The sequence below is a fragment of the Ornithorhynchus anatinus genome, chromosome 16 (assembly GCF_004115215.2).
Source record: "Ornithorhynchus anatinus isolate Pmale09 chromosome 16, mOrnAna1.pri.v4, whole genome shotgun sequence".
Classification (NCBI taxonomy): Eukaryota; Metazoa; Chordata; class Mammalia; order Monotremata; family Ornithorhynchidae; genus Ornithorhynchus; species Ornithorhynchus anatinus.
Window position 1 is genome coordinate 19,146,293 of NC_041743.1, and position 12,038 is coordinate 19,158,330.

At 54.7% G+C, this 12,038-nt stretch overlaps 1 protein-coding gene across 2 annotated transcripts; it reads left to right on the forward strand.

Annotated features, from left to right (window-relative positions):
- Positions 1-552: 552 nt before the first annotated feature.
- Positions 553-11,852, forward strand: PSTK (phosphoseryl-tRNA kinase). Of its 2 annotated transcripts, none has more exons than XM_029081522.2 (6): positions 553-842; positions 4,673-4,961; positions 5,411-5,609; positions 6,536-6,611; positions 7,458-7,551; positions 11,616-11,699. In XM_029081522.2, the coding sequence occupies exons 1-6, from the start codon at positions 624-626 to the stop codon at positions 11,636-11,638; spliced, it is 900 nt and encodes a 299-aa protein (XP_028937355.1). In that variant the 5' UTR covers positions 553-623; the 3' UTR covers positions 11,639-11,699. The 2 variants fall into 2 exon arrangements, with proteins under 2 accessions (XP_028937355.1, XP_028937354.1); XM_029081521.2 differs by having other exon boundaries at positions 559-842; positions 11,635-11,852.
- The last annotated feature ends 186 nt before the right edge of the window (positions 11,853-12,038 follow it).

Here is a 12,038-nt window from a genome sequence, read left to right on the forward strand (position 1 = left end):
TCGGACTCCCAAGCCCGGCCTCCTTCCACCGAGCCACGATGCTTCTCTCTAATAATAATAATGTTGGTACTTGTTAAGCGCTTCCTCTGTGCCGAGCACTGTTCTAGGCGCCGGGGGAGATCCAGGGTCATCAGGTTGTCCCACGTGAGGCTCCCAGTCTTCATCCCCATTTGACAGATGAGGGAACTGAGGCCCCGAGAAGTGACTCAGCCACAGTCACCCAGCCGCTAAGTGGCGGAGGCGACATTCGAACCCAGGACCTCCGACTCCCCAGCCCGGGCTCGTTCCGCTGAGCCCCGCTGCTTCTCCACGGAGCAGAAAGCACAGCCCGCCCCCCCAAGAAAGATTCCGGGAAGAAGAAGAAAGAAGAAAAAAGGAAAAAAGAAGGAAAGCGAGGAAGAAGAAGAAATGATGCGGCCGAGCGCAGGCGCGCCCCGCCAGGCGCGAGGCTCCGCCCACGGTGGGCGGGCAGGGGGCGGGGCCGCGGCCCCGCGACCCTCGCCGATTGGCAGAGCCGCTTGTCCATCAAGCGTCGGCGCGCATGCGCGAGGGGCGGAGCGGAGCCCGCGCTCCCCCTCGGCGGCGGAGGGGGCGCCTCGGCGCCGGTGTCCTTCCGCGGGACTATGGAGGGCGGAGGCGCGGCGGCCGCGGCGGAGGGCCACGAGCAGCCGCCGCCGCTGGGCCTCTGCGTCCTCTGCGGCCTGCCGGCTGCCGGCAAGTCCACCTTAGCGCGAGCCCTCCGGGATGGGCTGCGCCGGGGGCGGGGCTGGGGCTGCGTCGTCATCACGTACGATGACGTCATCCCCGAAGACTTCCTCCAGGGAGGAGCCGCGCACTCATCGGTGAGTGCGGGCGGGGGAGGGGGCGGGGCGCCAGCTGCGCGTGCGCACTCTCTCCCTCCCCCCGGCCCCCCCCCCGCGGGCCTTTCTATCATTTTATTAATACGCCATTTATTAAGCGCTTACTCTGTGCTAAGCGCTGGGGTGGATAACCGTGGCTCAGTGGAAAGAGCCCGGGCTTGGGAGGCAGAGGCCGTGGGTTCGATTCCCGGCTCTGCCACTTGTCAGCTGTGTGACTGTGGGCAAGTCACTTCACTTCTCTGGGTCGCAGTTCCCTCATCTGTAACATGGGGATTAATAATAATAATAATAATGTTGGTATTTGTTAAGCGCTTACTATGTGCCAAGCACTGTTCTAAGCGCTGGGGAAGATACAGGGTAATCAGGTTGTCCCACGTGAGGCTCACAGTCTTCATCCCCATTTTCCAGATGAGGTAACTGAGGCCCAGAGAAGTGAAGTGACTTGCCCACAGTCACACAGGTGACATGACTGCGAGCCTCACGTGGGACAAACTGATCACCCCCTATCTCCCCCAGCGCTTAGAACAGTGCTCTGCACATAGTGAGCGCTTAACAAATACCAACGCAATTATTACTATTATTATTAGACTGTAGGATACAAGCAAATGGGGTTGGACACCGTCCCTCGTCCCACGTGGGGCTCCCGGTCTCCATCCCCATTTTCCAGATGAGGTCACTGAGGCCCAGAGAAGTCAAGTGACTCGCCCACGGTCACACAGCAGACAGGTGGTGGAGCCGGGATTAGAACCCGTGACCTTCCGACTTCCAGGCCCTCGCTCTACCCCCTACGCCTTGGCGTAAGTAGGCCTGATTCCCGCCCTCGAGGAGGTTAGAGTATCACGAATATCACTCGCCGAGCGTCTGCCCCGTCTGCCCCGTGCGGAGCCGAGCTCTGTACTCTGGTGCCGGGGGAGTACGGAGATCGTATTTATCGAGTGCCCGCTCTGTGCAGAGGTTGTGCTAAGGGCCTGGGAGAGGACAGCGATAATCAGACACAGTCTCTGCCCACAACGAGCTTACAGTCTGGGCTGTTCACTCAGCCAGAGCTCAGGAATTAGCGCCGATGAAGGACTCACCCTTCGCACGGCACAGGTCGAAGCGTTTGGGAGAGTTCCCTCTGTAAGTAGACACGATTCCTGCCCTCAAGGCCTTCGTTTATAGTTTGACGGCTACCGGATGTGACTTAGTGAGCGTCTGCCCCGTGCCAGGCAGAGCGCATATTGGAAGCAGCGTGGCTCAGTGGAGCCTTGGGAGTCCGAGGTCATGGATTCGAGTCCCCGCTCCGCCACTTGGCAGCTTCGTGACTGTGGGCAAGTCACTTCACTTCTCTGTGCCTCAGTGACCTCATCTGGAAAAGGGGGATGAAGACCGTGAGCCTCACGTGGGACAATCTGATTACCCTGTATCTACCCCAGCGCTTAGAACAGTGCTCTGCACACAGTCAGCGCTTAACAAATACCAACATTATTATTATTATTATTATTATTATTACGCAGGTGCTGGTGGACCCAGCTTTCAGGGGCTTACCATTCTTACCACTTGGGGTGGTGGATGTTAGTTGGGGAAATAACAATAATGGGGTATCTGTTAAGCGCTTTCTATAGGTCAAGCTCTGTACTGAGCGCTGGCAGAGAAACAAGATGATCAGGTCCCACGTAGGGCTCACAGTCTAAGGAGGAGGGAGACCAGGGAAGCCCCATTTTCCAGTTAAGGGAATTGAGACACAGCGAAGTTAAGTGCCCACGGCCACACCGTAGGGAAGTGGTGGAACTGGGATTAGAACCCAAGTCCCAACTCTGAGGCCCTGCTCTTTCCACGAGACCACGCTACTTCGATCGGTACCGTTGGCTTCGAAGCCTTCTGTGGTATAGACCGCGAACCACGTGAGACAGGGACTTTGATCTGATTGGATGGTGTCCACCCCAGTATTTATCCATCAGTGGTATTTATTGAGCGCTCACTATGTGCAGAGCGCTGCACTCGGGAGCGTGCAGTACGACAGAATTTGTAGACAAGTTCCCGGTCCGTAACGAGCTAGTGTTTAGCACGTAGTAAGCATTTAACAAAGACTGCTCTTTTTATCATTGCTAAGCAGCGTGGCTCAGTGGAATGAGCATGGGCTTGGGCTTGGCTTGGGCTTGGGAGTCAGAGGTCCCGGGTTCGAATCCCAGCTCTGCCATTTGTCAGCTGTGTGACTGTGGGTAAATCACTTAACTTCTCTGTGCCTCAGTTCCCTCATCTGGAAAATGGGGATTAAGACTGTGAACCTCACGTGGGACAACCTGATTACCCTGTATTTACCCTAGCGCTTAGAACAGTGTTCTGCACATAGTAAGCATAGTAAGCTTACATAGTAAGCGCTTAACAAATACCAACATTACTATTATTATTATTATTATTTCCACAACCTTTCTCCGCGGTGTGTATCATCTAGGCCGGCCGTGAGCATCCTTGCAAAATCCTAGAACAAGAGGCAAATGTGACAATCTCCCATTCCTGCCCAAACTCCTCAAACTGGAGAACTCCACGGTTATTTTCACGTCCTGCCCTCCAACTCCTCTGGGCCTATTAAAGTCGTGTTTCTGATACGTGAAATGAGAGTTGGTCAAGAGCCTTGTAACTAATTTCTGCCTTCCTGGCTTCTCCATTCAAACGTAAGCAACTTCAAGGTAGGGTTTTCTGTGGTACTCGCCCAAGGGCTCAGTAGCGCTCTGCAGAGAGTGAGTTTTTCCTGTGGTTTTTTTAAGTGCTTACCATTTGCCGGGCACCGTGCTGAACACGGGAGCTAATCAGTTTGGACGCAGCCCGTGTCTCCCGGGGTGAATCCCCATTATTACAGATGAGAAAACTGAGGCACAGAGAAGTTAGGTGACTTCCTCTGGTCACACAGCAGACAGGTGGAGGAACCGGGATCAGAACCCAGGTCCTCCTGGCTCTCAGTCCCATGCTCTAGCCACAAGGCCGTGCCGCTGCTTGTGCGTTAATAAATATTATTGATTTAATGAACGCTTCCTGGCGGCGGTGAGATTCGGGGAGGGATCTGTCCGTTTCGATGGGAGAGGGAGTTCCGGGCAGGAGACGAGACGTCACCGAAGGGCAGGAGAATCGAGAGCAGTGCAGAGTGAAAGGATTAGCTTGGGTTGGGTGGAGGATGCGGGCCGGGGGCGGGAAGGGGGTTGGCGGAGAGATAAGATGGAAGGAGATGATGGCGAGCTTTCAAATCGGTAGTCGGAGGTTCTGCTCGATACCGAAGGGAACCTCTACCGTGTGGAGGGTTTGGAGGAGCGGAGAGAAGTTTTTGGAAGCTGCTCCGGGGAAGCAGTGTGTAGTATAGATGGCAGAGGAGGACCGCTGGGGTCAGCAAGACCAGAGGAGAAAAAGCCGGTGGAAAAGTCCAGTCGGGACGAGAGCCTGAACCGGGGCACGGCCCCCGGCGGGGAGAGAGAGGAGGGGCGTCCGGGGCACGGCGTGGGGGAAGAGCCGGCCCCATTTGGCAACGGAAAGAAAGTGGGCCTGTTAAAAGACAGAGAGGAGCCAAGGATGAGCCCAAGGTTGCGGGCGACTGGAACAGGGAGGGTGATGGGAGTGCTGACTGGGAGGTTAAAAGTGGGTTGGGAAAGCCGATTTCCCCTCCGGGCCCGGCCTGCCCCAGCCTCCGGGGCCCCGCCGCCGGTGCTCGTTTCAGCCCACCCGAACCCGCTCCCGACCGACAGACCCCGCCGCCCCGTCGGAAGTCGGCCCCATGCCGGCGGGGCCGGGCGGCCGGCGGCCGCGCCTTCCCCCTTCCGTCCCGACCTTCTTCCTCTTGGCAGTCACCCTGGAAGCGGCACCGGCACGAGCTGCTCTCCTACCTGGAGCTCCTGGTGGCGGCCCTCGCCGGCGGACGGCGTCGGCAGCCCTCCGGCCCGGGCCTGGGGACCGACCCCACGTGGGGCCGCTTCGTGGCCTGCCTGCGGGCTCAAGGCCTCGGGGCTCCCGGAGAGGCCGGGGCCCCGGCTGACGGCGGAAAGACGGCTGAATCCGGGCCCTTCTGGGTGGTGTTGGATGACAACTTTTACTACCGAAGCATGCGCTACGAAGTGTACCGGCTCGCTCGGAAATGTAAGAAGGCGTGTGTCGGGTCCACTCCCTGCTAGTGTTTGATCCGCATGTGGGCCGGGAGGACCTAGCGGAGCAGAAATACCCGATTCGGGAACTCTCCGGCCCCGCTCGGAAACCCCCACGGCGTTTAGGGGCGCGTGCCGGCTCGAGGGACTTCTGCGGCGAGCGGGCGGGGGTCTGCCCCAAACCGGGAGAGAGAAGCACTCAGTCGCCCGTTGGTCCCGCAGAGCGGGCACCTATGTCTTCAGCCCCCCGGGGAGTGGGTTCTGGGCCAGTTGATTTCAAATCAATTGAAGAGTTATTTCAAAAAATTAAATGACTGCGTGGACTCTCGTCGGCTACTGCGACCCGGACGGTTTGTGGATTCTCGACGTTTATTTGACCCCAGGAGGTTTAGGATTTCGAGCCAGTGTTTTCTGAAGCCGGGCTTTCTCCTCTTTTCTTTTTAGACGCGTTAGGCTTTTGCCAGTTATTTTTAGATTGCCCGCTTGAGTCTTGTCTGCAGAGGAATCGCCAGAGAAGTAGGCCGTTACCTGACGAGACCCTCTTTCTGATGACGAAAAAGTTAGAGATACCAAACCCGGAGAAAAACGTGTGGGAACGCAACAGCCTCACCATCACGAGCTTTGAAAGCAACCCCGAAGACAAGTACGTTCTGCGGTCGAGGCTTTCGTTAACGGATGTTGGCCGTGACTTTGATTTTTGTCTTTCTTCATTCTCTTCCTGAGGCTACGTGTAATGGGTAGCACATTGATTCGTTTCCGATTTCACACTTAACACATCGTCATTCGCCGTATCTGCGTCCCGTACCGCCCACCACTCCCTGCGTTTGTAGCTCTAGGATGTATCGTGCCTAGCATTTGGTTGTAAATCCAAGGCTGACCTGTTGTGCGTGGCGTACTTTCTCTTTCACGTGTCGCCTCCGATCCTGTCGTTCCGTAGTTTTCCTCTGCATTAATGTCAAATTCCCGTCACGCAACCGAGCTACGGACCGGAGGTGGCTGCGAACTTGGCTCGAGGACATCTTCCGCCAGTGATAGAAGTAGTACAAAGAGCGGTCAGGGAGCGGACCAGCCGGCCGCCTCTCCTCGGGAGCCTGGGGATCAGACCAGGGTGAATGGGTGATAGGGTGAGAGAGGAAATGGGCTTCCAAGTCCGGAAGGGAGGCCAGGGAAAATAGCGAGCCGGCGGTGATTTTCAGCAGCCCTCTCGGGGTCGGACCTGGAGAGTTTCTAGTCCTCTACCGGTCTCGACTACGGGAGGGAGAGTCAGCAGAGGCCTGTCCGTCCCATCTCGAGCGAGTGGAAGACGACCTGCTACAAGTCAAAACTCACCCGTGCTGGGCAGCGGCGGACGTGTTTATGGCGGCCCTTTCGGTCCGGTATAAGACAAGACAATTCTTAGCATTTGGGTTTTAAAGCGGGAGGGGAGCAGGCCTGATTATCATCAGATCCATTCAGTTGGGAGGCTTTGAAGTTGTGCTTATCCATCTCTACCTCTCCGAATATAACACTTCAGATGGCACTTTTAAAAGTATTTAGCATGCATTAATTTGGTCTTAAATCCCTTTACAGCCCAGAGGTGACTCATCTATTGCTTACAGCTTTGGAAAACCCAGTAAAGTATTTTGAAGACAACTCAGAGCAAAAGGTAAAACTTCTCTTTCCTTCGCGTGAGCGTCGTTCCGAGAGCTGGGGTAGATACGAGGCGATGTGGTCGGGACTCCAATCTGAGTGGGAGGGCGAACTGGATTTGAATGCCCATTTAACAGATGAGGGATCTGAGGCACAGAGAAGTGACGTGACTTGCCCGAGGTCACACAGCAGGCGAACGGTGGAGCCGTGATTAGAACCCAGGTCTTCGGAATCCCGGGCCCCTGCTCTTTCCACCAGGCCATGTGCTTGCCCACTGTGTGGGAAGAGAAGCAGCAGCGTGGCTCAGTGGAAGGAGCCTGGGCTTGGGAGTCAGAGGTCATAGGTTGGAATCCCAGCTCTGCCACTTGGCAGCCGTGTGACTGTGGGCGTCACTTCACTTCTCTGGGCCTCAGTTCCCTCATCTGGAAAACGGTGATTAACCGTGAGCCTCTCGTGGGACAACCTGATTACCCTGTCTCCACCCCAGTGCTTAGAACAGTGCTCTGCACATAGTAAGCGCTTAGCAAATACCAACATTATTATTATTATGTGTATTATGCCTGGAAGACTGATAGAGAACTAGGGACTGTGCATCTGATGGCTTGAGCCTGTTTCAACCCAGCAAGCTGTTCTGATGGAATAAGTAAATATCCTATAGTACGAGTTTTCTCCAACATGGGTTTTGCAGTAATTCAACGCCCGTGTTATTATAAAAGAACGAGGGGGATGCGAATGATTTGGTACTTTCTCAAACCAAGTGACTACCGGTATGAGAAAATTACGTTAGTCGACCTTTTATTTTTAAACAAATCTTGTTATTTTGCGTGTGGGTAGACAATGCTGTAATGTTTCTGTTGCACAGGAAACTGATCGAATTATTTGTTCAACTAATGTTCTTCATCAAGCCGATAAGACATTCAGAGGAATTATCTCCCAGACCATGAAGACTGCTAAAGGTACACTGTGTGCTCTTCAGCGTTTAAGTGATGCGTCGTGTCGAAGGGGTTTTCCGCAGCCGTGAAGTATTGAAGCTGACTGCCCAGTTGCTTCTAGTAAACATATGAAAGCTAACGTGAAGCTAAAAGCCAATAGTAGCAATAATGATGGTATTTATTAAGTGTCTACTATATGCCAAAGAACTGGGCAAAACGCAGGGGAAATCAGATCAAGTCTGTCGCATGGGACCATCTGGGGCTCACAGGCCTAGAGGGAGTGAGAACAGGGATCTTATTCCGTTTTATAGATCGAATAATGGGGGAATATGGTTTGGGCTGCCTGACTCCTCCCAGGCCCGTCGTCTTTCCACTAGGCCAAGCTGCCTTTATACTCTTCTTAATTTCTTACCCAGAATGAAAAAATTCAATTTTTTTTTTAACACAGAAATCTAAAACCATCTGGTCCTAACGTAGTGATATATACTAAGATATGTTTAGTTGTACTCCAGATGGCAAGTGGAAAATGACCTGCCAGGCATAGGGTTCAGATATTTCCTGAAATCCATCGTATCGCTTAAAAAAATCAACCTGAAACTCGGAATTATTCCTCATCTTTCCAAACGAACGGTCCGCGGAAGGCCCCCCCCCAGAAAGTCGCACGGTATTCAACTCTCCACGTTTGACTCTGAGGGGGCCGACCCTTCATTGCAACCGAGGAGAGTAGGGATCCAGGGTCATCTCATGCTTCTTCGAGGGGCACGGGAGGTGTAGGAAATAATCGGGAAGAGTCGTATGTGCAGGGAAGAGATGTCACAGTGGGTCAGACCGGTAGACCCCGGAGCTCATTATCCCCTCTGCCAGGGCAACCGAAAATATGGGCGGACACGGTGGTCGACGATCGGTCGTTAGTACTTATTGTGCCCCTGTTCCGAGCAGGGCACTGTATTACGTATTCGGGAGAGACCGGTAGAATCGCTAGCCGTGATCTCTGCCCTCAAGGCGCTAACGAACCAGCAGGGGAGGCGGAAAGGAAAATACGTCACAGCTGGGAGGAAATAATAAGGTCCGTTCACAGGCATAACCGGGCTGGTGAACCCTTAGGTGGTTAGACGGCCCAGAAGCGACGACGTGGGAGTGACGGAAGGTGGGAAGATTAGAAATCCATGGGGGAAGGCCTCTGGGAGATGTGATTGCACAGGTGCTTGGAAGATGCGGAGGGCAGTGGCCCGTTGGACATGAAGGGGCATTCCGGGCCTGGCTGGGGGGGGGGGGGGGGCGAATAGTACAGCGCTTAGTAGAGTGCCTGGCACAAAGTAAGTACTTACCAAATATAAATAAATAAATAATCATAATAATGTGAGCAACAGGCCCAAAAGACGAGTGAGCTGAGGCGTAGTAGGAGACAAAGCTGGATGAAAAGGCGGGAGAGGGCCGACGGAGAGCTCCCCGAGAGTGGGGCGGCGGGGATGTCGGTCAGGGAGGCGGGCCGGGATCTCAAGGGGGGAGGTAAAGGTCTGGAGCGGTTGGTGGGGGGCGGTGGGTGTGACAGCCGAAGTAATGTTGCTGAGCAAAAGACAGGGCAAGGTTATAGCGGGAGAGAAGCGGCGTGGCTCAGTGGCAAGAGCCCGGGCTTGGGAAATCAGAGGTCATGGGTTCTAATCCCGGCTCCGCCACGTGTCAGCCGTGTGACCTTGGGCAAGTCACTTCACTTCTCTGGGCCTCAGTTACCTCATCTGTAAAATGGGGGATGAAGACTGTGAGCCCTATGTGGGACAACCTGATCACCTTATATCTACCCCGGCGCTTAGAACAGTGCTTGGCACACAGTAAGCGCTCAACAAAAAAAGGAGAAACATGAATCGATCGATGGTATTAACCGACCGCTTACTGTGTGCATACAACTCTATCCTCCCCTTCCTCCTCAAAAGTCTCCAGTGGTTCTCCCGCCCAGCTGCACGTCAGACGGAAACTCCTCACCGCCAGCTTCGAGGCGTTCGATGGGCTCTCCCCTCCCTACCTTGTACGGCTTACGATGAACCTACTCGTGGTAGCTCCATCTCGTCCGTCTGGCTGCCGTCCCCTTGCCCGGTTCCCTCCCCCACGTAGTCACATTTGACAGACCACCACCCTCCCCATCCTCAAAACCCAAGGGGCCTTCCCCGATTAACCCATTTTCTCACCCTATTCGCTCCCCCTCTTGAATCGCATTTATTCACTTGGGTGTGTATCGTTTAAGCAGTCTTCCCCCGCCGTACGTACACGTACACCGTGATGCTTCCCCAGACTATAATTTAATATCTGTCTCCCCGCAGTAGGCTGTGTGCTCCTTGAGGGCAGTGACCACGTTCACCCACTCTACTACTCTCCCAGGTGGTTTATCGGTACGGTGCTCCGCGCACAGTGAGCGTTCGATAAATACCGCCCGTCGACTGCAGCCCGTTTCTCGCATAGGCTCTTCCCGTCTGTCCGATGTCTAAAGTGGATCCCCGATTTCGAAGAGGGATACAGAGGCCCCCAGAGCCGGTGAAGGTTACCGGAAATCTAACGGCAGCAGGTCAGAATAGGGAGGGCACCGAGTCGACGTCGGTCACGTCTATTGAGCCCTCGCCGTGAACTCCCGCTAAGTGTTTGGGGAGTTCGGGAGGATAATCTAACAGAACTGGTAGACACGTCCCCTCCCCAGAAGGAGATTATAGCCTAGAGAGGGAGACAGACGTTAAAATAATTGATGGCTACGTCGCGAAGTGCTGGGAGGCTGAAGATGAAGGCGAATAAAGGGTGCAAATCCTTGGGCAAGGGTGACGCAGAAGGGAGAGGGAGTGGGGGAAACCGAGGGAGCGCCGGGGTGGACCGTGAGCCCGTTGGGCAGGGATTGTCTCTATCTGTTGCCTAAGTGTACATTCCAAGTGCTCAGTACAGGGCTCTGCACACAGTAAGCGCTCAGTAAAGACGACTGAATACGAACAAATCAAATTTGTCATGACCCGTCCCATGTGGGGCTCATAGTCTCACTCCCCATTTTACAGATGAGGTAACTGAGGCACGGTGAAGTGACCTGCCCGAGGTCACACAGCAGACACCGACTCTGTTGTACTGTACTCTCCCCAGCGCCTAGTCCCGTGCTTTGCGCGCAGTAAGTGCTAAATAACTAACATCGCTTGACTGGGCACGCCGCCTAACCGGTGGCCGACAGACGCTCATCCCCGATGAATCTCCCGGCCTGGAAACACGACCCCGCCCGAGCTTGCCCTCCAAGCGCTTCCCTGCTCCGGTCCCTTGCCCCGGCTCCCCCCGGTCACGGATCTCCCTTCCACCCAGAGCCGGTGACGAGAACGAACCGCGAGGTCGTCTCCCCTGCCGTCGTCTTGCTCGGGTGGTTCCTGCTCCGCGGTCGACGATAGCGCGGTCGTTCCTGTCTGCCCAACGCATTCTACTCCTCGCTGGCCTATATGAGATTAGCCGTCACAGTCGAGCTTTTTTTAAATTTAGGGGGGTCGGTGCGTCGCGCTCTCCCAAGGGCTTAGCTCTGCACACGGTATATGCTCAATAATAATGATATCTAAGCACTTAGCACTCTGCCAAGCACTCTTCTAAGCGCCGAGGTAGATACGAGGAAATCGGGTTGTCCCACGTGGGGCTCGCCCTCTCATTTTAAGGTGAAGCAGCGTGGCTCAGCGGAAAGAGCAGGGGCTTGGGAGTCAGAGGTCGTGGGTTCGGATCTCCATTCTGCCACCTGTCAGCTGTGTGACTTTGGGCAAGCCACTTAACTTCTCTGGGCCTCAGTCACCTCAGCTGGAAAATGGGGATGAAGACGGTGAGCCTCACGGGGGACAACCTGATGACCCCGTTATCTCCCCCAGCGCTTAGAACAGGGCTCGGCACATAGTAAGCGCTTAACAAATACCAACGTTATTATTACGAGGTTAAGTGGCTCGCCCGAGGTGGCACAGCCGACAAGTGGCAGAGCCAGGATTAGAACCCACAACCTTCTGCCTCCCAAGGCCGTGCTCTAGTCACTACGCCCCGCTGCTTCTCAGCAATACGTACCGCCGATGGATGGTCTTTAATTGGTCTCTCCCACACAGAAAATTATTTTTCCTTCAGATAGAGAAGTGCTGCCATGTCAAATGAAGAGGCTGGCGGAAGAACTCAATAAGCTTAAAACAGACTTTTTGGAAGATCTCCGGCAAGGAAACGGTCAAAAGAATCCATGCTTTCAGCGGAGTGTGGACGTTACCGGTGTCATTTCTTTATTTCAACGTGAGAGAGACGACATTGTACAGAAACTTCTGAGTGAGCATTAAACCTCCTTTGGATTGCCAGGTTGTGGGTAAGCTTGCTTTCTGAATTTAGGCTGAGCTTTCGCGAACCGGTTAGAGAGCAACGACTGAGAGACTTCTGCCGGTGGCCCGCGTTAGGTTCAAAGCGCAAATCCGTGCGGGCCCTTCGGCCCGAGAGGAATCGATCCGCTCTGCTCCTCCCGCGGCGGGCTGTGAGCAAGTGGGAAA